A 27,670-nucleotide genomic window follows, 5' to 3' on the forward strand; every position below is an offset into this window, starting at 1 on the left:
ACCTGAGCAGTGGATGAGCTAAGAGAATTATTGAGCGTTACTGAGAGGTCTCGGTCTGCGTGAGCGGCAGCGGCGCGAGGCGCGCGCCGTTTTCGGTCGGCTCCCGGCCGGTCAGCGCCTGTAGGCAGGAAAGAGGCCGTCCGGTCGGCGGCGCGGCGCCCGCCAGCTGCCGGCCGCCGCCCGACGCATGCGAGCTGCACCGATCAGCCTCAGACACAGCTCTGCTAGAAGCTCACAGCTATGTACGGCATGAGGCAACGCACTGTCAAACGGGCCGCCGGCTTCCTGCGCGTCTCTGCCACGTGAAAGGTGAAGAAGAAATACGCCACGATCAGTTTGAAAAATTAGCAAGTGCTGACACCACTGAGGCAGAAAAGCATGGCCATTTACTCACAGCACGATATTCAAATGGATCACAAGACGATAGCGAGAAAAGATTGTGCAAGCTACCTGAACCTATCATTCAGTCTTTCTAAATTGTTGTGTGAGTACTGATTAGGTGTAACGGTGAAGTAGCTGAAGCCTGTGATTCTAAATAAAAACATCACATGATGATTTGTCAGTTATTGCAATGAGCGTGTCGTGCGTTCCGATTCTTACGAAGAAAAGACGACAGCCGCTAAGCGATATTTGAGATGTGCCCAGTGATCGACAAATAGTGTCAAGGTCAGGTCAACAAGCGTCTCGAACACAAACACTTGATACGAGAAATGAGATAAATTCGTGTTATATTTTGGTCATCTTAGCGTTCTAAAGGATTGTTTCATTATTGACATTAAAAGAACGAATACATTGAAAATCCTTAGTTATGGCAAAACTGGCAACAGTGACCTACCAAGATTATGTTTTGATGGTGATAATAATAAGCTTTTCTGCATCTGGTGCGAATTGCTTTGTAAACTTCTTTTCGCGTGAACGATTTTGTCATTGCCAGGAGTTAAGCATGGTCCCAAATATTTTCCTCACAGAGTAGTGAAATGTATCGATTCTTAACGAATCAAATACTTCTTAAACTAAAATTGGGTAATGCTTAACAATTGCCAGTAAAACATAACCACTAACAGTTGTCTTTCCGTGAACGAGTAATCAAAATGTGCTAAAATGCCTTCCTAAAAGTAACAATACGGCAATCACTCCAAAGCACATGTGTGCGTATTACGAGTAGGTATATTGTTCATTCTCGTTTGCAGCATAACGCAAAATGTGTGCTATGTGCATTGCAAAGGCAGCATCCAATGCGTTCATTGCTGGTGAGCCCCAGTCAGTGGCAGCTGTGCCGTATAAGCAGCATCTTTTGTTTCACGCTCTGCAGACCCAAGGTCTGTGGAAGGCCAGTCGGTGATAGAATAGCGTGCGATGTGTCCTGTAGGTGGATTTAGGTATCCTTATCACTAATTCACGTTTAACAATCAGCTGAGTAAAGCAAAACAAGTGCCCAACCAGGCACAATAGAAGAATGCGCCAGCTTTGCAGTGTGCGAACAAACGTGAAGAGTGCAAATTTGGGTAACTCATTTTTTAATTCCCACTCTGATGCAACTTTGGTCATACGATGGCAATATAAAAGTAGATCACAAATGTCTGTGAGCTATGAAGACAAAGAGAAATCCACAGCTTAATATATGGTATCACTTTATCTTGACCCGCCAATTTATGTAGATCAGCACTCGGGCTTCATAGGGCCGGGCTTCGAGCCTCGGAAAATATCGTCCTGGCGAGATTGCGATTCGGTCCGCGCTGATATCGCACAGAAGGCCGTAAAACAGCGACTCTGGATTACGGGTCGGCTGGGCGGGCCATCAGCCGGGCCTGGGTCGCGTGTCCAGCCGAACAAGACGCATCGACCCGCCGGACCGACCGACAACATATCAGTCATTTTGGGCAGCGGCAAGATGGCCCTTCGACCGGCCCTTCAGCCATGCAAGGCGAGAATTCAATAAATGACTTTTTTAATTAGAACATGGACTAATGGAGTAGATTGTTGAGGTATTAATGGTGCAGACCAGTGTTATAATGAGCGCTTGGGCTTATTATACCCGGGCATATTTTTTCCATTTCTGTTTTAAAATATCATTTTGGGCAGGCATTCATTTCCGTTTTGTCCAAGGCTGGTTGTGATTGAACTTCTGTCTGACTATGACTGGATGTGTTCCATTAGGGTGTCCTATCAGTGACTCTATGTGCCTGTGTTTTCCGCGGTAGTGGATGTCTGTTTTCCCCGGCACTGTGCACTAGCTGTTTCCCGGGACCGTGTACTGCTCGTGTTTCCCCCGTGGCCGTGCGCTGCCCCATGCGGCACTCACGGCCGGGGAGATGGCGTTGAGCGCGTGCACGCCGTGCAGTCGCCGCTCAGGTGTGCCGTGCTCCTTCCGCGTGGTGCCGGGAGACGCGGCCGACATCTCGCCACCACCGACAGGCCTGTCGGCACACAATCAGCAGAGTCAGAAGCAAGATACAGCAGATGCCATCCCAGGGTAACGCTCAGTGTAGCTCCAACGTATCTACAAAACGTGCACCGAGCGCCGGCCGCTTGAGTCGAAATTGTTCTTTATCCGTATTGCAGCCGTACCGCTCAGCGGTGCAGTTGTGGAGTCTGGCGGTACAGTATAACTTCAGGCGTCAACTATTAGTGCCATCTATCGGCTGGGAGGATAACTAAGCAACATTCGTCTGTGGCGCAGTACGCTGAGCGTGAACAACTTGTTATCACTGAGTGGAAGCAGACGAACAATGTATAACGTTATCATCGCTATATCATAAGACAAACATAAGATTAACAAATATAAGAGACATGCGCTCAGCTCGTCATTTGCAGCCCTTTCATGTCGAACATGTTAGGGTAAGATATTTATGGCCTGAAGCAAGCGAAGAGAAAAGTTCGAGGTGGTAGGTACACTGCCCCGTTTTATGAGACACGATAGTTAATTTATAGTTCTGCAGGATACCCAAAGTTTCGGATACACGGTAGGGCTGGCTCTCTTAGCGTAAAACTTCGGGAATTTGTGATGTCGCAAAGTCGACTTCAAACTAAAGCGCTGTGCCGTTCAGGTAAGTCCATTTGAGAAGACCATTGTATTTCGAAAAAAAAATAGAACAACGCCATTGTCTATGTGAATAAATTCCCGACGGAACTAAGAATAGCCACTTAATGGATATATCAAATTAAGTGTGATTGTAAGTAAACAATATCAATGGCAGCTGCTTATAGTGACTTTCGAATAGACTTCATGTTACCATTCATTGCATCAGCAGACGATTTATAGAAGTAAACGAATTCGGAAATAATGCGCCGGAGACATTCCTTTATCTCATAATGGGACACTAGGCCATTAGTGGGCCCATAAGATGGCCAATGAGGTCATATAGTTTTTTCCGTTGGAGCTTAATGGTGCAGATCCACAGACAATCACTCTCATCTGGTCCAATTCTACTCGTATATAAACTGGGTCACAGGGTAAAGTATCATTGATTCAATGTTACGAGGCTGATGTTTGCTCTTACCATAGAGGTAGGTAAGTACATACATATACATAGACTGTTTCTAAGCATTTGAAGAATTCATTGTTTTCAGGTATTTGAACGTTGAGCTGAGCATTGTTAATAAGATTATTAGAAGGATGAATAACCTGTTGCTCATTTCTATCAGAAATAGAAAAAATAAACCAATATATATTCGGGCGTGGCCCTTCTTCAGTGGTACAAGATCACAATCATCTTGTGATCATCTTGTGATCTTGTACCACTGAAGAAGGGCCACGCCCGAATATATATTGGTTTATTTTTTCTATTTCTGATAGAAATGAGCAACAGGTTATTCATCCTTCTAAGAATTCATTGTTCTCAAAAGATCAGTACCTATATAAAACAAAACTATATATAAACGTCGCTACAAAAAAGAGAATCAACATAGTCAGACTACAAGAGGATCTCACATCTCGGATGATTTCAGAATTTTGGCGCGACTAACTTTTCCCGTATTTCGTATTCCAATGCGTTTTTAGAAATTGGCCGTCACCATCCATCGCAAGATTGAGTAATCCCAAATCATATTTACGGCTGGTTTCGCGCTAACAGTATCATCCAATCATGCCCACAAGACGCCGAGAGGCTGAGTTATTTGCCACAGGCGGTGCTTATCTGGACTCGATAGTGAGTCAATTTATAGATTGACTGTGGCATGTGCGGTACGTTCGTGAGCAGAGCTGACCGGAGCTGAGGTCAGCTCTCGGAAGAGCTAGCTACTAACCTCGTGTTGAGCTGGTTGGCGCTCAGCTGCGGCGAGCGCTTCTCGTCATTTTCGGCCACGTGGATGTTGGTGGCTCCCTCGTCTGGCAGTCGACCGTCTGAAGACAGTTGTACCGAGTCATCGCCAACGATGTGGTGGAACAAGTTCACAAAACACGTCAATTCAAAAACAGCATGATACGTTACATGTTTGATAGTTAGCTATGATAAGGAATATACGACAAAAAAAAAAAAAAAAACGAAACCAAGGTTACTATAATGCATCTTCTTACTATGTAGGTAATCTAATCGCACACAACTTTAACAGTTTCCCATCATTTGATTACCGGACGCCAGCTCCAGAACTGCACCTGGATCTAGCATGACGTCCACGATGCCGATGGGCTTGACGAAGGCGTCGCGCAGGTTGACGTCGCTGATACTGTTGTTGCTGCCCTCTCGGCGGGCCTTCTCGAGCGCCTCGCGCCGCTTCATGGCCTTCTCGCGCATCATCTGGCTCTTGTAGAACTCGGCGAAGTTGTTGACGATGATGGGGATGGGCAGGGCAATGACCAGCACCCCGCAGATGGCACACACGGCGCCGATCACCTTTCCCAGCGTGGTGATCGGATAGGCGTCCCCGTACCCCACCGTGGTCATAGTGATCAGGGCCCACCAGAACGTGTGCGGGATGCTACCGTAGTCCTCCGGGTTGTGGTCCTTCTCGGCAAAGTAGGCCAGGCTGGAGAATATGAGGACGGTGATGGCGAGGAACATGAGCAGCAGACCCAGCTCCTTGTAGGAGTTTCGGAGGGTGAAGCCCAGACTCTGAAGGCCAGTCGAGTGGCGCGCCAGCTTCAGGATGCGCAGGATTCGCATGATGCGGAATATGGCGATTACTCGCCGCACGTCGTCGAACTTTGACTCGGACGAGTCAGAGTCCAGGGGGAACAGGGACACGTAGAACGGCATGATCGCCAGCAGGTCGATGATATTCATGGCGCCCTTGAAAAACTGCCACTTATTTGGCGAGGCGGCGAACCGTAGGAGGTACTCTATGGTGAACCATGTGATACAAACGGTCTCCACTTGGAACAGGGCTTTATTGTCCTCCCCATCCTGCTGCAGGGAAGGCATTGTGTTGAGCACTAGGGATGTGGTTGAGACTACGATGAAAAGTACAGAGATAATGGCGAGAACCTGCAAGAAATAACGAAATTTCGTCAAAGAATTATGCAAATAATTAGGTATGTCTTTCTTCCCAGCTTGTTCGTCAACGCATTACATGTTCTAGAGTATGCTGTTCAGCCAATTGAAAAAGGTGACCTTTAACAATATTCTACTTCCCTTACCTGTTCCGAGCCAGGGCTCATTTTTTTTGTTGTTGTTGTTGTTGGAGTCTAACAGATAAGTGGCTCGATTTTTTCCTTGAATCTTGAGAAAATGCTTGATCCCCTTTTATAGGCGATTTTACAGCAACATCATTGCAGCTCGGTTTTTAACCAATTTATATATACATAGAAACGCTTCAACTTGGTGAGCTTACTTAGAGCAGCATTCGCCATATGGGCGTTTGGATTCAATAACCACAACTGCATCAGAAGTTGATATATATTTTGTCTAGCCTGTATCGTTTTTGCGCCAAATAAGTTTCTTCGATGTTCGTATAGAAAGCAGTCAACCACTTCAGCGCTTATTCATTTAAGGATGTGCACTGTGCAGGTGTCAATTTCCTTGCATTCGGTACGGGCTCACGTGGAAGAGGATGAAGAAGGGTGCCCCTAAAGTTCTGACCAGACTGCTTATCCATGTGTCAAAAAGTCCAACAGCGTAGGGGCTTCTATTCCCGATTGACGGGAAGACGATCCGATATCTGTAGTGGGAAAATACAAACCTAGGAAGAGCCAGTTGGCGCGACTTATTGAGCGAACACTATAACCTGTTAACCTTCGGACAGTCGACTTTCGCCAAATAGGCACCTCCATCATGTCGGAAGTCCATGCAAATGAGAATAACCGTCTCCCTTATGTTCTGATATCTAATTTGACCTTGGAGTCCTAATGCTAAAAATATCTTCGACTGAGTTCACATCCTGCAAGTTATATGAGATGGTTGTAAGTGCGGCTTCTGAAACCTTAACAAATATGCCGGAATATATAATACGTCATAGGACGAGAAAAGCCCCAACACCCCAATCCAAACGTATACTTATTCCAGCCCCGGCTCGGTCGAGGTAAAAACAACTACGTGGGCAATGCCAGACAAACGCTTACCTACACTCTTTACAAACTTGAGCTAAAGCGGCATTATACTTTACTACTTTTAACACGGCCATTCGATAGCTACTGAGGTTAAATTTTAATATAAAGCATATCGTATTGTAAAGCATATGTATTGTTACAACGCCAGCATAGCTGTTCTATGCTCGCATCTCGTTTGCTCCATAAAATAGCAACCACACGTTATTATTTTGGATTAACTATCAAGTAGTTAGTACTAAGTAAACAGCGAAATGCAGTCGTAAAAATAATTTGTTAGTCACATCTCACAGCAAAAGCGTGCTTTTCCCATAATGCAATACATATAACATTAAACTTGCCTCGATGCTCATTTAAAAAGGGAAGCATTACACAACAAGCAATCAACACCACCGTGAAAGCTAGGTTATTCTTTGCGATGCACATAAAAGCTAACGAGTAGAGCTATAAAGAAAATGATAGTCAGGTGGCTTTGGGGATTGTTTCTGAATTTATACAAAAGCAAAAAAGAAATGTTTTTATGGATGTCTAAAAGGAATATTGGTCAGTTCTAACGGCGAGCCTTCAATTATGTAACTCTATCTAATGTGAGACCGACGCGGGAGGTCATCATCAAATGGCCGCACCCCTCAAAGGTCAGCGGAGAGAAGATGATTCCCTCAAACAATTAGGTGCCGTCTCTGCGGGACGGCAAAAGTGGGCCTCAGTAATGGAATCAGAGACGATCCATGATCGAGGAAGCTGGAACCGGACCCCTTTGGGAGGGACTCTGAGTACCACCCACTGCGGGGGAGAGGGCGGGGTCCCGGGCCGTGAGGGGCCGCGGGGCGCCGGCACCACTGGTGCCCGGCTGGTGACGGCCGGCCTGAGCCAGTGGTGCCGGCGCCCCGCGGCCAGTGAGGGCAGAGCGCTGGTGCATCGCCGCTGCCCAACCCCAGCACAAGCAGCCAGAGCGGCGGCCGGCCGGCCAGGCCTGCCGACAGAACAGACACCGACACCAACACACCGACACGGAGAGGGGCGCCGGCGGCCGGCCGGTCCCACCGACCGACCGGGCCGCCGGCGCCGGGCGCAGCGGGGGCGGCGGTGCGCGGGACACGGGGCACCGGGCGCAGACCGGGGGAGGGGGGGACACTCAGGCGGCTACACGGCCAACATCCAGCCACACACGGAACGTACGGACCGGCCACGCAGGCAGCCGCAGATGCCGGCAACATCAGACACTGACAAACTTCCTCCGGTAGCATATAAATTAGTGTTAATGTTGAGAGGTCGCTAGGATCAACGAATGAACTTATGACGACACACAGGTGGAAAGATAACCTTAAAACTCTTGTCTTAAAAAGAGAGCAAGTAAGAAATTTGCTGCCTATCATTAAAAGCACGAATAGAAGGGAACAATAATACACCTTTCAGCACGTCTGTATATACAGTTAATCGTAGCACAAATTAATATGTAAATGCTTATTTCAATGAATGATTGCATCGCACAACCATAGAATAGAAAGCTTAACAGGAGACGGTGCCAAATAATTGAGCAGGGAGCATGCATTGGAGAATGTATCAGAAGCATTCGTAAATTGATCATTTTGTGGATGATCATGGGGCAAACATGGCCCGAAAATGTGCAAAAAATGGAATAACTTAATTTTATACAGCATGATTTTATCTCTCGTATTCTATCCATAAGAAAGTGATGCGCGATCACTTGGATTAGCATCACACAGAATCAGCAAACTTATACACAAACTGGAACGACATAACCAATAAATAGAATCTCCAAAACTACAAATAATACATCTGTTTTCATTGCAAAGGATCCAAATAGAAGCGCATAAGAACGCAACCTCATACAAGAAATGGAAATTCAGTACTTTTCCTTAAAAGGCGATAAGTCTGTATAATTTCAGATGGGAAAAATATTATCTTTGTGTGTGCAACACGAAAGCAGGGCCTCAAAAAGCGCCAGATACTAACGGGTGTCTACTAATTTTTGGCACAAAACTAAATGTCTCATAAATCACATATATTTTGCTCAAACGTCACCAAACTTCACACATGGTTGGAAGCACTCATACTTAACGCTATCTGATCAGTGCAGGCTGCTGTTGACTCCTCGTCGCTCGGCACGGCGCACGCGCTCCGGGACCCTCTCCATCATGGTGCGCGGCACCTCCTCTCGGATCGAACGAAGAACCCTCTGAATACGGTTCTTCAGCTGGACTTCTGATGCCGCTCTCCATCCGCCCTTGTAAACTTCCTGCTTGACGATGCCCCAGAAGTCCTCGATGGGGCGCAGCTGAGGCACGCAGGGCGGGTTTTCATCACGCGCAACAAACGGCACCCCAGCCTCCTCCAGAAGGGTGACCGTTTTCTTGGCATAGTGGGCCGCTGCCAGGTCTGGCCAAAAAATAAACCCACCATGAGGGTACTGTTCTCTCAAAAATGGGAAAAGTTTCTTCTGGAGACACTCTTGGCGGTAGAAGTCGCCCCCTACGTTGGTGCGGCTCGGGCAGATGACAGGGCTTGACACCCCCCTGGGAGAGATCGCCACCCAGACGAGAAGCTTTCTCGGGAACTTTCCCATAGGCCGGAATCTGACGTCATTCGGTACGTCTCCTCCAGGGCCAGCGTAGAAGCCGGAGTTTGCGGGCATATCACATCCTGAGAACGTAAAATAGCTCTCATCATCCATGACCACCTCCAGTTCGGCGTTCCTCGAGAACGACCCACGGGCCAGCCGTCTTATCCGGGTCTTCTGCCGCTTTTCTTGCTCAGGAGTGACCTCGGGCACCTTGATCCCTTTCGTATACTTTATGTTGTTATCATGAAGGATTTTCGCCACATACTAATGAGATACGCCAAAACGCCGGGCCAGCACGCGCAGGGATGTTCCAACGCGTCCCTTGGCGGCATTCAAAAGAAGGCGCTTCTTCTGGGGCCCAAGTTTGGAGGGTTTTGCGCCAGCTTTCCCTTTACCGGCGTGCTTACTGCTACCCCTTGTCTCAATGTTCTTTAATATACGGTAGGCAGTTCTTCTCGACACTCCTGCTACCTCCAGCCGTGACACAAGCTCGCTTTTTGGTAGGAAATGGTGTTCTTTGGCAAAATTGGCCACAAATTCACGAACCTGCGTTTTAGTCAAAGTCTCCATGATAAGTGAATATTGCACGAAAATAAAATAAAAATTTTGTGGCGAGTGCACAATTGTTAGGTCTTCATATGCAAAGAATTTCAGTGACATTGGGTGACGTTAGTGTAAATAAAAATAAATCAAACATTTGTGCCAAAAATTAGTAGACACCCGTTAGTTGAACGTCTCAAGAGTCCGGCAACATATAAATCAATGAGCTATACTGTCAAATGACTTATGCGGAATCCGTACGCTAAAAAGAGTGATACAAACGGGAACGTAACAAAATAGACTGGATTTTAAAGGTCTTCAGCCTAAAATTTTACTGCCGTTAGAAAACATTTATCGCCTCTTAGGAGAAACTGGCAGCATGCAGAAAAACGTTCCGACGCGCCTTCTAAAGGGTTTGCAATCGAATATATAGAATAAGCTGCATAGTTTTTTTACAATGCCTTAACAATAAACTTCTAGCATGCAATATATACCCACTTGCTTCAGAATTTGTTTTTATTTGTAGTTGTAAAAGCTTTAGATTCGTTTCCTTATTGCGCAATTATATATACGGTAATTCAGTAAATATATAGATTTTCTTTGCTGACAGCAGTTGCGGAACAACCATTAAATCAATGGAAGAAAAGACCTCTTGGCAATAACACTTCCAGCAAACATGAATAGCCATGCGAAGCGTTAAAGCAATCATCAGCGTAGCATCTTTATTACATGCCAGGGATAAGTAAATTCATGCAGTACACATGCAGTTGCATGCATGGGCCACTTTGAGCCGGCATGCACCCACCCCTGTGTGATATTTCTGCTCCGCCCTGGCCCGAGGATCGAAAGGCGAGGCCACCTTTTCAGCCAGTCTCCATTTATAGAGTACTGGCTGACGCAGGATTTGTCAGCATCAGACGATGACTTTTACCGGCGCCCAGTTCCCTTCATTAACTTTGTTCTTTGCCATCTTCAGTGAGCTGTGTTCCCTCAATGTGTTAACCGAGCTTCTGTCGTAGGCGATGTCAGCAAGGGTATGCTTCGTTTAAAAGAATGTCCAAAACAGCCCAACCAGTTATTTTTCGGTAATCTATTCAATTGGGTGCTTTCCTATTTCTTTCGTATTAGGAAAGAGCTTTCCATTTCATCGTATATTTTCGATTAAATTCCCTGCGCTAGATCTCCCGGTATCTGAAAGAACCACCACCAAATTTCATGTCCTGCCTCGATCCCCACCAATGCGCTCTTCACATACCAGCACACCCCACTTCCGTCGACCAGATCCCCTCTCCGTGACTCCGAACCGATCCCAGTCCCACTAACGGGGGATCTGACCCGACCCCACTCACCCGGGCGGCGAGAGAAGTGGTGGGCTTCTCCATCAGGTCCCAGAGGAACTTCTGGTACTGGGCCAACTTCCCTGTACCAAACTGGTCCGTATCGGCCGCCGCCAGCGAGTCGGCCTCCTTCTTCATCTCATCGTTGACATACTCGCGGCGCGTGTGGTACTTGTGCTGGCAGCACGACTCCAGGTACAGTTCGTCGATGCCCCAGTACTCGAGGTCCTCGCTGAAGGCGATCACACACATCTCCTCCACCAGGTGCAGCTTTCCCGTGCGGTAGAAGTTGAGGATGCTGCAGAACGAGCGCGGGTGCCGGTCGAAAAAGAACTCGTTCTCCATCAGGGAGTACTCGTCACACACGGTCAGGATGTCCTCGTGTGTGTTGCAGCCCTTCAGCTTCCCCAGCCGTGTGCGCGGCAGCCGCTCCAGGGTTGACCAGAGTACCTCGTTGCGGACACCCCCCACGTTGATGACCACCCGCTTGTTCATGGACTTGACGCGGATGATGGTGGCCGGCTCGGGGGGCGGCGGTGCCAGCGCCTTGCGCAGAGCGGCGACGGTGAGTCCGCCGGCCCGCTGGCTGGCGGCGCTGGCAGGCCGGTTGGAGGTGCCGCCCCCGCCCCCGCCCCCGCCCCCGCCGCCGCCGCCGCCGCCCTCCGACTTATTGTCCATCGCCGACTTCCTGAGGAACAGAGGAGAGTGGGGTGAACAACAGACATGGACACGTTGTTTGTTTGGAACTGGTTTTCGTCATGAACAGTTACTACATTGATGCCTTCTCAGTGATCTGTGTATGCTGATATGTCCAGTAATTTATTAGGTTAGGTTCAATAATGGCACGAGCCATGCGAAACGCATCATTTCATTATCGATAGACCATTTCCACGACACCAAAACACGCTCTATGCGTCCATGTCCGTATTTCTATTTCAGCATAGCTCAGCTATTGTTGGTGTCGGGACGTGCCATCACAAAAGTAGGCCAGTCTCACGACCATCAGGCGTCCCATAACGAGCCACACTTGTCAGTGTCACTGAGGAGGTCAACCAACCCAGCTGAGGTCCATTCAGTCGGCGGCCGCCGACACGCGCGCTGAATATAACCCCGCTGCCCGCTGCGGCCACAGACAGACACAATCTGGGTATGAATGCGTGCATATACATGTCAAGTCTGAAATCTACTCCCGAGTGCCACCCCGACCGCTGGAAACGGTTTCCCCGGAACATCGTCCGTCTCAACAGGCCAGTTCCAGTATCCGCACGATAATGTAGCGGACGTAATGCTCGTACACCACATCCAGCCGTGACAAAAGTTTCAAGACATTCGCAGCAACACTCGCCCTCCCATCTTGGCTCGGATGAAATCCATCTGATCCCTGATTACGTGACAATCACCTATCTCAGACGGGCTCTTTAGAGCATATTGCCCTGTTGGCGGTCCCCACTATCCCCTTTTGCTGCCGATGATCGGTGGTCCCGGCAGGCGTGTTTGACTGCGGTTTTGTGCTAGGTTTCGTCAGTGTGGGCCCATTTTTCGGCCGGTTTTCTCGCCGCTGCGGGAGGCGTGACACGGCACGCGGCGGCGATTACGAGTCGGACGTCTGATGCGGCGGTCCGGGCGGCTCGGATCGATGGCAGCCGCTGCCGCCGCCGCCGCCGCCGCCGCCAACGCTACAGCGCCGACCTAGAGAGGGCTGCCGGGGAGCCCAGCGGAGAGCCGTAACGACCATCAACGGCGTAACGACTGACCAACACCAAACAGAGCTGCGTAGATGGTGTCAGGTCGCCCTGTCGGACAGAGCGACCGGAGGGTTTCCGTCACACTGACCAGAGCGGGCGTGTTGGCTGTCGCTATACCGGACAGGCAGACCCATTAGCAGTGGTGATAGCAGGCGACTGGGAGTGTATCAGCCAGATAAGACCTGCAGCGGCTGTGTTGGACAGAGTGGACCGCGTGGCCCCGGGGAATGTAACAGACAAACAGCCGGGAACGGCAGTCGATACCGTCGTCTGTACACGACACGATATGACGGCTTATCTGGACTCCACTGACGGGGAAAATACATACCAGTCTTATGTCGACAAGGGCTGTCCTGATAAAATAGTGATGATACAAGTGCAGCTGCTAGAATTGCGGGTTACAATTAAAGCCACAAACAATGCCCAGTTAACCACCATGCACCATAGCGTAACCCAATTTACCCGTTTCCATGTAAGTACCTAGTGCGTAGTTGTCGCCGGGCTGTCCTGGCGTGGCGCTGTGCCCCCTGCGACCCTGGCCGGCCTGCAGTGGCGCCGGCAGCTCAGTAAGTCGGTCCGTATTGATCACGCCGCATACCTGACACGGTACACACGGACTCGCACGTGCCGCCGACGGCTGGCTTTCACAGGCGGCCGGAGGTGGCCTGTCAGCAGCCGGTGGTGACGGGCGGCGGTATACATATACCTACCGCAGCTCAGGCCGGTCAGAGCGGCTGGTAATAATAAAAGGGTGGTATGATTGAACCTCATGGATAGTCTTCTATTCAGTTAGATTAATTGTAGGTATCATTTCATTCATTTCATTCATTTCATTCATTTCATTCATTTCATTCATTTCATTCATTTCATTCATTTCATTCATTTCATTCATTTCATTTATTTCATTCATTTCATTCATTTCATTCATTTCATTCATTTCATTTTAATATATAGGAAGTAGCAATGATAAGCAAATTTGTATATTCTTATTAACATCAGTTTTATAAGACGCACAATACAATTCGTTAGTATAAGCCTTGTGCATAACGACGGAGCTGGCGACCGATCCTAGCGACGACATGCGTCGCAGTGTCGTGCGGCATATTGGCATCTCTGATACGGTTCACGGTTCAATGGACCAGTGATCGAGCGACCCCGCCTTTCTGTGATCTGACCGAGATCCGCCTACGTTCCTCGAGAGCCAGCTGGGAAACAAATTCAGAGGAACGCAGCATCCATGCCAGTGGGTGCTAACGTGGATGGTAGTATTCACACCCTTTCAAATAATGTGATGCATTCAAGTACATAGCTGGCGTATGTGTAACCACTTACAGATAAGAATGTTTGAATTTAGGCCGAGGGTTTTTTGCTCAAATGCTGGGCTGTTGTGGAATTACAGCCTTCACATACCTACAAGAACAACGAAGATAATGCTAAATAGAGGATTCCGGAAACTCTGATCCATCAGGATGAGATGGAAGGGCGTCGCATGTCATTAAGCCCGGCTTATGCTCATACTAATGAAGCATAAAGAGCTGAATTATATCGCAGTTTTCGACAGGATTCACTGAAATGACCAAGCACCCTTCATAGCTCCCTAAGCATTTGGATAGGTTAATCCAATATGCCCACTTTCCGTACAGTTTCAACATTCTCCATTGTTATTTCATTTTCTCTGACTGCGGAGCCCACAGTAACTCTAGTTGATGATGATTCGCGTTTAACTCTACTGCCCAGACGACTGCATACACAATCCCAATTTGGAATTGGACTGGTTCAGAATGGCTCTCAGAAGCCTGCCGTGGGTGTAAGGGTCGCCTCCCGGCGCACGTGCCGGTCATATCTGGCTCTGGCCGGCGCGGCGGTGTTGCGCCACTGCCCGGGACGCTGGTCACGGGTCACGGGTCACGGGTCACGGGCGGTCACGGCGCCGGGTGAGCGGCGCACCGCGTATCGACCCGGACTGGCCACGGCCAGCAGTCCGGTGAATATTTTATACCGGTCGGGGCTCGAACCCGTTCGTCTCCCGCGTTACGGAATGGCGGAACAGCGGTGCCAGTCGGGCATATCAAAACAACTGCGAGTGTGAATCACGTGCTCGGGGGAGCTATGGGAATCTGATGTGGCCAATTTCTCATTTGAATAGCTCGCAAAGTAAGATAAAAGCATATTCCGATAAATATAAAATGTAATTTAAAAACGGTCCTGCATACTGATGCGAATCGTGGGCTAAGATATTTTTCGTATGTTTTCCTTTATAGCTGGCTATGTTTCTTTAGTTTTGGAAACCAGCGCGCTTCAAATGTCATTGTGGATAGCTCTGGCATTTACAGTTGAATAATTTATTGTCGTGTCAGTGTCGTCGAGCAGGTAAAGCCTTCACATGTATGACTAGAGAAGTGACACTTTTTTAATATAAAGATACTGTATTATAGAAAGCCTTCGCAAACGCGTTACGAACATATCTTCGTCAGTGCTAGCTTCCCATAATACAAAATCAAAAATCAAAAATCATTGTATCAAAAATCATTTTGATTTTGTATTAGGATGGGAAGCTAGCACTGACGAAGATATGTTCGAAACGCGTTTGCGAAGGCTTCTATAATACAGTACCTTTACCTATATTCAAAAAAATTCACTTATCTATGTCATACATGTCACAATGAACGTTCAGATAAAGCCTTCACATTTTAAGTTTCGATCAAACAACACGTATAGTTACACCAATTTATGCAAAGAAATAATGACAAAAGTTCATTGAAGCTGCTGGTGCACACATCAAGTCATAGTTTCCAACAAACGCATCGTCATTTAATTCAGCGTCTGTATTTGACTTCTTGGCTGACAGGCTATTTCTTAACAGTTGTCCTCGAAACAGGCGAGCAAAAACAGAAAAATGAAAAAGTAGCAAAGCATTGTCAGACGAAACGGCCGTTTGGCCGTGCGCAAATTGACAGCTGCCAGTGGTCTGTCTGGGCAATTTCCAGGAACACTCCAAGCACCGAATCATCTCCGAACCACTAAAACTCATCGAAAGAGGTCGGCGCATCTGCAGCATGTTTTGTCTCAATCATGCAGATAAAAAAGTAAAAACATGGCGCAAAATTCAAGAGAGCTACATTGTTTTGACTCCTTCGAAAAAAAAACTCCCACACCAGTCTGAGCGCGATAGTCGGTGGCGAAGTTTTTGCTATCCGCCTGACAAAATACATCGTCCGCGTTCAAAGCGACTGGTAATCCAGCTCTGAGTGGCGTTTGGCCGGGTCTAAGCTGACTCAGAATGCCCTGAGAGGTCCGGGGTTGGACGGTGACAAACGCACTCTGACAGCGACTGAGTTCACAGCAAGTGTCGAGACAATGTGACGGGCGTGACGATGTGACGGGTGACGGGTGGGAATGTGACGGTGCGTGACAGAAGCTCCCGGCTGCAGTGGGCGGGCCTGGAACAGTCTGTGACTGGTGCAGGCAGACGAGGTGGAACGATGCGTATCGATTTGACAGTCGTGTGTGTCTCTGACAGTACCTATAGCGTGGCTCTCAGATGACTGATAAGATCAGTCCGGTGGATGTTATGAACGTGATGATCTATAAGGATGGTGTGAATGCGACTGAACGTGTGAATACACCTGGCGCCAAAGCTCTTATTTGTACTTACATTAAAACCAGTGACCTGACCGACAGCTTCTGAGTCATAACTGGTAACTGGGCAGAGCACACCTGACAACCAGCGAGCAGTCGGAAGGACGTACTGGCCCTCAGAGAGACCGGTGAGCTACAGCGCGGCTCGTCACCAGGGGAAGGCGGGGCCACCCACGGCTCGTTACCAGGGGAGGGCGGGGCGACGCACGGGGCCATCACCACGGAAAAGAGATCCGTTGCATGGGTCCTGACCGGGCCGGCTGCCAGTCTCCTGGCCGGACCGCCAGCGATCCTTATCGGAGACGATGACGTCGGTCTCCGTCTCAGCGCTGTACTGGTATTCTCAGGGGCCGGCGCTGTCACTGACCGGTCTGGGACGGGACTGAAAGGCATACTTACCGTAAAAGTAATTATGTCTTTCTTTAGAATGTGTCCTCTATAAATGAGAAGTTTTGCCCTTTTCTTCAGATAAATCATTTTGTTGTCTGTTTGCCACTTCTTTTGATAAATCGGATAGCACATTTACGGAACTTGCTGAATCTGTTTCAAACTTTGCGTCCAATCAGCCATCTTAAATGACTTTCTAGACTTCGAGAATGGTAATTAACTATTCTAACGTTGCTCTTTCATCACATCCACGCTGCTACAAACAAGCAGTAAACTTATTGACAATTAGGCTGATAGCATCGAAGTGCCAAAAACAAGTTTGATAAATTATAAAATATTAAGCAATGGTTCCAGAAAGGTAGATACGGCTATAGCTGCGTGAATAAACAGAGCACAATATTTCATAACTTTAATCATAGTCAAGTGCAGTTTTATTTGTTTCGTTTTCATGTCCGAATGAACCATGAACTACATAATGAATTGAACCTCAACATGTGAACGCTTAAACGTTCCACAGCCCCCTGGGACCTTTCCATTTCGCCCCAACCAAGCTTGAAATTCAATTATCAGTTCTCAAGGTGGTCCAACTATAACTTGCCAGTCTGAACGGGTGGCCTAGCTGGCCAGTTGGGATTAGCTACTGCCTTGATCTGCGTGTATGCTATAAGTCAGAAAAGATCGGACGCCTGTGTCCGTTTGCCCGTATGCCTAATCTGCTGGTGAGTTTTTTTCGTTTGATAATCTGAGCTATAATGAATGAATTAATTGCTGTAATGAAATGCAGTTTATCCCGCTATAACTCTACGACACATCAGCCAAGAAGCGAAAGTTTTATTCGTTGCTACGTCTCATTAATTTATTAGGATTAATATTCATTTTTACAATCACAATTAAATTATTTATTGCATCAGTCCTCAGTAATTGTTTAATTGTTTTTTAAGGACTGTAGATGCAGATGGCCCCCGGCCACTGCTCGCGCCACCATCGCCCGCATCTGCTCCCTGCCACCCCTCGGTCACCTGGCCACCTCAGAGACTTGGCCGTGGACAGATCTGTATTGGACCGCTCTGGATCCCGTCTTCGATCATTTGATTGTTACTGCAAACACATCCACACAATACGAGCTCGAGTCAAATACCAGTTGGCACGATGCAAAATGGGTCACAACACAGCTCGGGGTCCAAGAACTCTGTTTAACATTCTACAAGTAAGTAAATAAATCAAGCAATACACAGCAGACGTTGAGGTATCGAAATTCAAAGCAAAGATAGACAATGAGCATCTTTAGTGATAACATACCGGCTTATCCAGTCTCTGGCGCGCTGCCAAACGACCACGGCGACCGAACTCACGAGGCCACCAGGGCAGCCTCCACAAACAAGCTCCACAGCTTGTCCTCCCCGAATCGGGGGCAACCGAGCCACTGTCCCGGAGAATCGAACATATCAGCTCATATAAACCGGTTTTCACATTAAAGTTATACAACAAAACAAATATTCATCACATAAATTCAACTGAGTAGTTACCATATTAGATTCAGCAGTTACAAACCTCTAGAACCTCACTCACCGGTACCAAAATCCGGAGCACCCGCAACACATCCGCCTCCAATCATGGCGGGGAACGAAAAGACCGCCTTCCGCGCAGTCGGACTCGACATCAGAACCGGTCACGTGACTGCCAGCGCGGCATTCGAAATTCCGGAAAACACAATATCCGCTTACAACCAGCACAATCGGTGCCCTACGAGATAGTACAAATATTCCAATGATATTTCAAAAGCAATTAATTAACAACGCCATCTAATTAATGAAAACACGCGCACTATATCCCTACGCACAAGCGTTCAGCGGCCCGCCGCTCCAACGCGCACTTCGGCTCCTAGAGCCGCCGGTTTTATCGGGAAACGAGCACGAAGGATATGTGAAACGGGTCGGAAGACGGACAAGCTGCAGGAAAGGATAGGATAGGACGGGCGCCATCTACACTCCCCCCTTCGAATGACTGAGGCATTCGAAGCACAGGAGCGCCCGTCAAGCTGACAACCTCTACAAACCTGACGATCCGTCCACGAAAAAAAAAAAAAAAATATTTATATATATATATCTACCACCACACAACACTGAACCGATGAGCGTCCCGCTCACACTCTACCTATCCTACCTTACCGAGCCTGATCAGCCCTGTGGCTGACGGCAGCCTATTTCTAGACGGCACCTTACTTCTAACTTACTCTAGATCGGAGTCGGACCTCACCACTACCATCTTGTGTATTGGGCGCAGATACACAGAGGTGCTAGTCTTAACGAGAGCCTTTCTCACCTTGCCATCTCGGCTGGGAAGAACCTCCTGTACCTTCCCCATCTGCCACTGGCCTCGCTGCACATTCTCGTCTACTAGCAAGACTACATCCCCAGGCTCCAGGTTGCGAGACTCCTGCGTCCACCTCTGCCGAGACTGCAGTGAGAGCAGGTACTCGCTCCTCCAGCGAGTCCAAAATTGCTGCGCCAAGTACTGGACATGACGCCAACGGCGTCGGGAGAACGAGTCGGCCTCTCGAAACTCGCCTGGAATCGGCCCAGGACGGCCCCTCAGGAACAGCAAGTGTCCCGGAGTCAGGGGTTCCACATCGCCATCAGCGGTAGACACGTAAGTCAGAGGGCGGTCATTCATAATGGACTCTATCTCACAGAAGAGGGTCTGCAACGACTCATCGTCCACCCGCTGCTGCGTCGGCATGGACCTCCAAATCTTTCTGAACGTCCTGATTTGCCTCTCCACTCCACCGGAAAAGTGAGAGGCAGTTGGAGGGTTGAACCTCCAGTCGATACCCCTCTGAAGAGCAGCACGCTGGAGATCACGGCTGCTTACGTCCCTCAGCGCTTCTCGGAGCTCTCGATCAGCGCCAGTCATGTTGGTACCCATATCACTCCGCACCTGACGGATCTGCCCCCGGCGGGCACTGATACGTCGGACGGCGTTGATGAGGGAATCGGTGCGGAGAGAATCTAAAACCTCTATATGAACACCGCGCGTGACAACACAGATACACATCAGACCGTACCTTTTCTTCTCCCCCCGTCCAGCCTTAACTAAAATCGGACCAAATACATCTAACAAGACGGAAGAGAACGCTGGCGTGTCACCGGACACGCGCTCCTCCGGCAGGTCTGCCATCAGCTGCCGCTGAGGACGGGCATTGACCTTCCGGCACACGACACAGTTTCGGATCAGCCTCCGGACCTCCGGTCCGGCACCCAGAACCCAAAACCTCTCACGCAGCCTCCAGAAGGTATGGAGTCTGCCCTCGTGACCCACCTCAGCGTGAGCCTCCCTTATCACTAACCTAGTCACATGATGCCGCCTGGGCAGGATCACCGGGTGCTTGGCACTCACGGAGATACAGTCGGACCGCTCTAGCCTACCGCCCACCAGCAGCAGACCATCACTCAGTATAGGGCGTAGCTTCGCCAGCGGACTGTTCCGCCTGACGCTGACTGGACCATCGTCACACACACCGCTCGGGTACTCTGGCAGATCTCGCTGGACTCGGCGCAAGATCGCCAGCTCGGCGCCGCGTAGGTCTGACACCGTCAGAGAAGTCCGGACGGGCACTTCCCGGCGCCGCAGCCCTCGCCGTCTCGCCAAGCACCATCTTCGGAACTCACCGCTCCGAAGAACATCGATGAACCGACGGTACCAAGCCACCGCTCGCTTAAGTCTAAAATAGGAAGAAAAATGCTGAATCAGCACGTCACACGGCTGAGCCGAATCAGCTCCGACCGCTGTCAGGACGACCGGCACCGACTTCACCTCACTCGCCGGCAGGGCGGACGGAACAGCAGGCTCCACCGGCCAGCAGTCGACGTCCCCCGCGAGAAAATCGGGCCCGCTCAACCAGGGTCCCAAGTCGGTCGGCGCACAGCCCCGAGAACCCACATCCGCTGGGTTCGCGTCCGTCGGCACGTATGACCACTCGCTTACCTCTGAGCCATCATGAATGTAAGCGAGCCTGTTAGCCACGAAAGTTTTGAACCGCGTCGTGCGATTCCGGATACAACTCAGGACTATCATGCTGTCAGTCCACATATGAACAGTATCAAATCGGGTGCCCAACTCCCTCTGCAGTACTTTCCTCACTCTCACCGCCAACACAGCGGCGGCCAACTCCAAGCGCGGAACTGACACAAACCTGATAGGGTTCACCAGCGATTTCCCCATCAGAAACGCCACAAACCGCTCCGTTTTACCCTCAGATGAGCGCACCTCCCGCCTGAGATACGCAACAGCCGAGTGCGCACTTTCACTGGCGTCAGCGAACACGTGCAGCTGGGTGGTCAGAACCTCCCCGGGTGGGCCCACGATAGATCGATCTAGCCGGACCAGATCCAGCTCTCTAGCCCTGTCCAGCCACTCTCGCCACTCTTCCGCCAGTACGGCAGGAAGAAGGTCATCCCAGCCACAAGAGAGAGCGCACAGCTTCTGGACCAACACGCGTCCCGTCACGGTGACGGGGGAGACCACACCTAAGGGGTCAAAAACAGAGCTGACAGTGGACAATACACCACGTCTGGACCAGGGCTTCTCCTCACCTCGGAACTGAAACCGGAAGGTGTCATCATCGACCGACCATCTGAGACCCAACGCACTCTCGGCGCAGAGTCGGTCCTTGTCGAGGTCCAGCTGTTTGACTTTCTTACCTCTGTCTTCCATGGGTACATACTTCAGGAACTGCGGACTGCTGCTGGTGAATTTAGTCATATTGAACGCTCCCGTGGCGCACAGCGCCTTCAGATCCCGTGCCAGATGCACAGCATCCTCAACGGAGTCCACAGCACACAGTGCGTCATCCACATATGTGTTGCGAATCAGAGCATCAGCGGCCTCCGGATAGCTCGATCTACCCTCCTCAGCGCACCGGCCCAGTGCGAAACTGGCGACACTCCCACTCGACACAGCTCCAAACACATGAGACCTCATTCGCCAGAGTTGCACATCTCCGTCCGGATCGTTGTCACGGAACCACAGGAACCTCAACATGCTCGTGTCCGACTCTGGTACATGCACCCTGTGGTACATGCTCTGAATGTCGCACGCAAAAGCGACCCGCCCCTCACGAAATCGACAGAGCACCCCCAGCAGGGAGTTCGTCAGAACAGGTCCCTTCCTCAGCAAGTCATTGAGACAGGTACCACCACTCTTAGCCGCGCAGTCAAATACCACGCGCAGCTTGCCCTTACCAGGCTCCCACACGCCATGGTGGGGGAGGTACCATACGGGACCTGTGACGTCATCGTCAGAGACTGGAACGGCGTACCCGTCATCGACCAGCGAGCTGATAACACGCCGGTACTGGTCAAAATACTCTGGGTCAGATCGGAACCGCCTCCGGAGTGAGTTCAACCGTCTGGCCGCCGTTCCGAAGCTGTCTGGCAGCTCTCCAAAATCGGTTTTGGGAAGGGGGATCTCAAAATGACCCTCCGAGTCCCGCCGGACGCCTGACTCGACGTCGGCTATCCACTCACGCTCCTCAAGGGAAAAACACTCACGGTCATCAGACAGGTCACCAAAGTCCCGCTCGTACATGGCTCGAAACTGACAGCCTTCCGAGCAGTGATCACGGACACTCTGGGTAACCCCATCATCAGAATCGGTCGCCCTCTCGACCCTCAGGAAGTTGACAGTCAGCCTGCCCCTCGAGACTGCTGTCCCAGGGACACGTCCGATCACATACCACCCCAACACGGTACGGATGGCACACAACCCCGCCTGGCCCTCAGGCGGAGCCCGGACCTCCCTGGCAAGAAGCAGTTCGGCACAGTTCGACCCAATCAGGATCCCCACAGGCGTGTCCACCTCTGTCAGCGCGACATCGGCGAGATGAGCGGCTGCCCTCAGCTCACTCCTCGGACACCTGTCCTCCTGAGTCACCGGCAGGGACGGAACGGTCATCAGAGGCGGCAGAGCATGGAAAGCTCCCCCTCTCGCATCGGCCACCTGCACGCCCGACGCGAGGCACGTCTGAATCCGCCTCTTCCCGCTCCCCACCGTCTCGAGCACAACACTCGTCTCCTCGGTCTGGAGTCCCAACAAGGAAACAAGTCCGTCAGTTAGGAAAGATCCCGAGGAGCCCTGGTCCAAAAATCCGTTAGTGACGACCACTTTGCCGTCTGGACCACGGAGGCGCACAGCCACGACCGGCAGCGCCGTCCGATCGACACCTTGGAGTCCAAGGCTCGCACTGATCACGGCTCCGCTGTGGGAACCCGACCCCTCACCGCCGGGAGGTGGCGCCACAAATCCACCACGAGGTGGCGCCACACCATCTCCGCGCGGCGGCACCACCGCCGCCTCGGGCCGCAACTCCCGGCCGCCGCCGGCACCACGCCGCGCCACCGGCGGCTGGGCGGAAACCGGAGGGGCAGCTGGAACACCACGAGCGTCACAGTCGGGGTCCCGGTGCATCACCGACGGGTGACGCCCACCGCAAGAGCGGCAAGTCAGCTGGCTCCTGCAAGAGCGGGCACGGTGACCCTCCCTGAGGCACCCGAAACAAAGCCCCGCTCGTAACACCGTCCGACGCCTCTCAGGCCAGGGCCTCTCAAACATCCGCTGGCACCTGTCCAGCTCATGGCGACCGTCACAAAAAGGACACAGCCCTGACCCCGCGCCCGGTCGTGTGACCCGAGCTGCGCTCACCTTAAACCCGGGAGAGGACCTGGACACAGCCTCACGGCGCGCGGGTTCGGCACTACGAGGACCGAACAGAGGATTCCGCTTTACACGGACCTCAGCGGACAGAAACCCGACCAGGTTCGACAGGCGCACGGTCGAGCCCTCCTGAAGGAGTCTATCTGCCTCTCTCATCCACCGATCCTGGAGGTACGAGGGCAGCTTCGACATGACAAGGCGCAAGTTCGTTGGATGGTCAAATTCACTCAGTTCCACACTCTCCATCGCGTTCATGATCTCGGTCAGGAACAGAAGGAGCTGGTCCAGACTCTCAACATCGCCAGCGGCCACCTTAGGCCAGCCTCTCACCTGTTCGACATAGGAGTCGACCAGCCCCACACTGTTGCCGTAGCGAACCTCCAGGAGCCGCTTTGCCTCTGCAAAACCAGCCTCCCCCAGGTGGAGACACCCTCGCACGAGCTGGTTGGGCTTTCCCTTCGTATATTGATCGAGATAAAAAAGAAGCTCATCTGGGTCCTCAGTCTTTGTTTCAATACGGGCCTGGAACGATCTAGTAAATAAACGATAGTCTCTTATTTCGCCGCTGAACGGGCGGAGCTCTGCGGGGGGCAACAGGGACCGCTTGACCTGGGCACTGAGGGCCTCCCCCAGTGAGGGCTTACCCACCGGCTCGATCGGAACCTGCACCTGGGCCAACTCAGGCTCCACTAGGTGCCCTGCCTCTACCAACTCGCGTTCAAGTTTAAGCTGCTCCGACCTGGCCTGCAAAAGCGATTCGCGTGCCCTCACCGCCATCCGCTCCTGCTCTACGGCCTGTTCCTCCTTGAGGAGCTTAAGTTTCGCCAAAATAATCGATACATCTGTCGATGGCCCTCCAGTAGCTTCTCGGGGACTCACCTTATTCTCTGCCGGGTTTAACTGGTCCATCTCAGTCTCGAGGGCTGACCACAACCTATCCACTAAATCCTGCTTCTTACCGGTTACCTCCAGCCCACGGGTCTCTAATTCCCGTTGCAGCTCTGTCAGCTTCAACCTTCCCAACTCCTCCTTAGTAGGCGCCATTTCAGGGTGAGGGAATAGGAATCTGCACAGCGGGGATACCACAGACCTTCCACCCTCACTTATCTACTATCTAGACACTTAAAAACACTTCCCAGCACTGAGAGGATACCGCATTCCTCAGCAATCACTTAATCTAAACACCTTAACCTAGACACTTCCCAGCAATATAAAAACACACCACATAACACAATTTAAAACCAGCGCAGGACCACCACAGGATCACCCTTACCAGTCAACTCAGTCCAGCAGAAGCAGCAGGTAGCAGCAAACCTCAGACGGCCAGATCCTCCAGCTCCCAGCTCCGGCCGAACCAGGATGCCGGCACCAGGCAGCGAGGAGAGGCGGTCGCTGCTACTCAAGCAGATGCAGAGCTGAAGGTGCAGCTCCGCGAAAGATGTTTCCGCCAGAGGGGCACTCACCCGCTGGGAGCACCCTCTCAGCCCGTCCAGGGGCACACTACACTGCACGCACCAAGGGCGCGCACCACGCAGCGCCTCTCGCTGGCGCACACCACGCAGCGCCTCTCGCTGGCGCACACCACGCAGCGCCTCTCGCTGGCGCACACCACTCAGCGCCTCTCGCTGGCGCACACCACTCAGCGCCTCTCGCTGGCGCACACCACTCAGCGCCTCTCGCTGGCGCACACCACTCAGCGCCTCTCGCCGGCATACACCACGCAGCGCCTCTCGCCGGCGCACACCACTCTGCGCCAGCCAGCCGCACACCACTCCGCGCCAGCCAGCCACACACCACTCAGGCAGAATCCTGGAAGGCGCGGCGCGCAGCCGGTGCTGCAGCTCCAGAGGCAGATGAAGGCGCAGAGACTAAGCAGCAACTGTAGCTCCAGACGCAGCCGAAGGCGCAGAGAGGGAAGCCGCTACTGGGCTTCACCAGCAGATGAAGGCGCGGAGAAGGAAGCCGTAACTGTAGATGCAGATGGCCCCCGGCCACTGCTCGCGCCACCATCGCCCGCATCTGCTCCCTGCCACCCCTCGGTCACCTGGCCACCTCAGAGACTTGGCCGTGGACAGATCTGTATTGGACCGCTCTGGATCCCGTCTTCGATCATTTGATTGTTACTGCAAACACATCCACACAATACGAGCTCGAGTCAAATACCAGTTGGCACGATGCAAAATGGGTCACAACACAGCTCGGGGTCCAAGAACTCTGTTTAACATTCTACAAGTAAGTAAATAAATCAAGCAATACACAGCAGACGTTGAGGTATCGAAATTCAAAGCAAAGATAGACAATGAGCATCTTTAGTGATAACATACCGGCTTATCCAGTCTCTGGCGCGCTGCCAAACGACCACGGCGACCGAACTCACGAGGCCACCAGGGCAGCCTCCACAAACAAGCTCCACAGCTTGTCCTCCCCGAATCGGGGGCAACCGAGCCACTGTCCCGGAGAATCGAACATATCAGCTCATATAAACCGGTTTTCACATTAAAGTTATACAACAAAACAAATATTCATCACATAAATTCAACTGAGTAGTTACCATATTAGATTCAGCAGTTACAAACCTCTAGAACCTCACTCACCGGTACCAAAATCCGGAGCACCCGCAACACATCCGCCTCCAATCATGGCGGGGAACGAAAAGACCGCCTTCCGCGCAGTCGGACTCGACATCAGAACCGGTCACGTGACTGCCAGCGCGGCATTCGAAATTCCGGAAAACACAATATCCGCTTACAACCAGCACAATCGGTGCCCTACGAGATAGTACAAATATTCCAATGATATTTCAAAAGCAATTAATTAACAACGCCATCTAATTAATGAAAACACGCGCACTATATCCCTACGCACAAGCGTTCAGCGGCCCGCCGCTCCAACGCGCACTTCGGCTCCTAGAGCCGCCGGTTTTATCGGGAAACGAGCACGAAGGATATGTGAAACGGGTCGGAAGACGGACAAGCTGCAGGAAAGGATAGGATAGGACGGGCGCCATCTACAAGGACCTCCTTCCAAAATTATACTTTTCATTCATCTAAAACAAAAACAAAATACATCAATGAAAAGTATAATTTTGTAAGGAGGTTATTCAGAAACAATTAAACGATTTAAATGCCTTACATTCACCAAGCATTAAACGAATCCTTAGTAACATTTGATACGGGCACGGCACGGGTGGAGCTGGAATAGATATTTTGGATCGTATGTCATTGCCAAACCATTTCTTGCCGTTCTGCTGCTCGCCATTGCAGTGCACCGTTGGCATTGTGTGCACCCATGGCGCACAGCCCGGTCACTAGGTGCGAAGTTCGCAGTACGGAGCTGTGCAGATCGGCTGGAAATGTGCCAAAACGGCCTCAGCCCTACCAGCTGGACATACTGCCGAGTCACGGACCCCCGGGCCGAGCGGGATACGTCAGAGGCTCCAAAGGCTGACCTGAGACGGTTCACGAACACAGAGCACAGCCGGCAGCGCCGTAAATTCGCCACCTACCGACTACCGGCTGTTAATCCCTTAAAACAACCTCCGGGCGAGGAAGTTTCAGAAGGCCGGGCTATGACGAATTCATCACGACACGCTGCAGGATCAATACGTACACGGCAGCCCCCGGCAGCTCGAGCGCCAACGGAACGACGACAGAACACCACCCACCCCGCACACATGGCCCCACCAACCGCCAGGGACACTCACTTCGAAGGAATCCCGTTGCGAGCCAGTCTGACGGTTTTTGAAGGCCGCTGTCATCACAGCATGGTCCGCCCGACGGCGGACGACTCGGCGTCGATGTCGACACGGACGCCGACGATCGTTCGACACCCAGCCCGACGGCACACTGCGGAGGGTCGTCGACGCCGACGGGCCTCGGACGGCGCGGCTGCTGCCGGGAGTTCGACCCGGGCTGCCTCCGCGCCGCACCGAGAGCCCCTGGCGGCCAGGAGTGGAACTAACCGCCCCAGGGGACGGACGGAAACGGCGCTGACCTCTGCCCGGTCAGCGGTAATGGATGGCTTTCAGATGCCACCGAGGGTAGACTGTAGAATGACCTATGCTGACTACAATGCTGAAGGCGGTGTGCTGAGTTCACATCCACTGTAAAGCGAAACGCGTGATGCGAATGTAAATTAGATAACTGAAGCTTTCTTTCGTCAAAAATACATAGTTCAATATCATTTGATTACAGATTAAGAGACACCGTAGCGTGCCAGCTTTGCTGCATCTTAGCGACCCATGTCC

At 51.2% G+C, this 27,670-nt stretch overlaps 2 protein-coding genes across 2 annotated transcripts; both read right to left on the reverse strand.

The window, feature by feature from the left end:
- LOC122365701 (potassium voltage-gated channel protein Shab-like) lies at window positions 1–27,296 on the reverse strand. The gene is made up of 6 exons (XM_043337132.1): window positions 27,128–27,296; window positions 10,955–11,630; window positions 4,595–5,423; window positions 4,246–4,342; window positions 2,303–2,417; window positions 1–118 (listed from the first exon to the last, which is right to left on the reverse strand). Exons 2-6 carry the CDS (start codon window positions 11,618–11,620, stop codon window positions 38–40), a joined length of 1,788 nt encoding a protein of 595 aa, XP_043193067.1. The 5' UTR covers window positions 11,621–11,630; window positions 27,128–27,296; the 3' UTR covers window positions 1–37.
- LOC122365695 lies at window positions 17,662–26,064 on the reverse strand. Its single transcript, XM_043337127.1, has 5 exons — window positions 26,019–26,064; window positions 25,749–25,771; window positions 24,698–25,292; window positions 18,013–18,136; window positions 17,662–17,811 (listed from the first exon to the last, which is right to left on the reverse strand). Exons 1-5 carry the CDS (start codon window positions 26,062–26,064, stop codon window positions 17,742–17,744), a joined length of 858 nt encoding a protein of 285 aa, XP_043193062.1. The 3' UTR covers window positions 17,662–17,741.
- Window positions 27,297–27,670: the final 374 nt, after the last annotated feature.

The sequence above is a fragment of the Amphibalanus amphitrite genome, unplaced genomic scaffold (assembly GCF_019059575.1).
Source record: "Amphibalanus amphitrite isolate SeventyFive unplaced genomic scaffold, NRLGWU_Aamphi_draft 000758F_arrow, whole genome shotgun sequence".
NCBI classification, from domain to species: domain Eukaryota; kingdom Metazoa; phylum Arthropoda; class Thecostraca; order Balanomorpha; family Balanidae; genus Amphibalanus; species Amphibalanus amphitrite.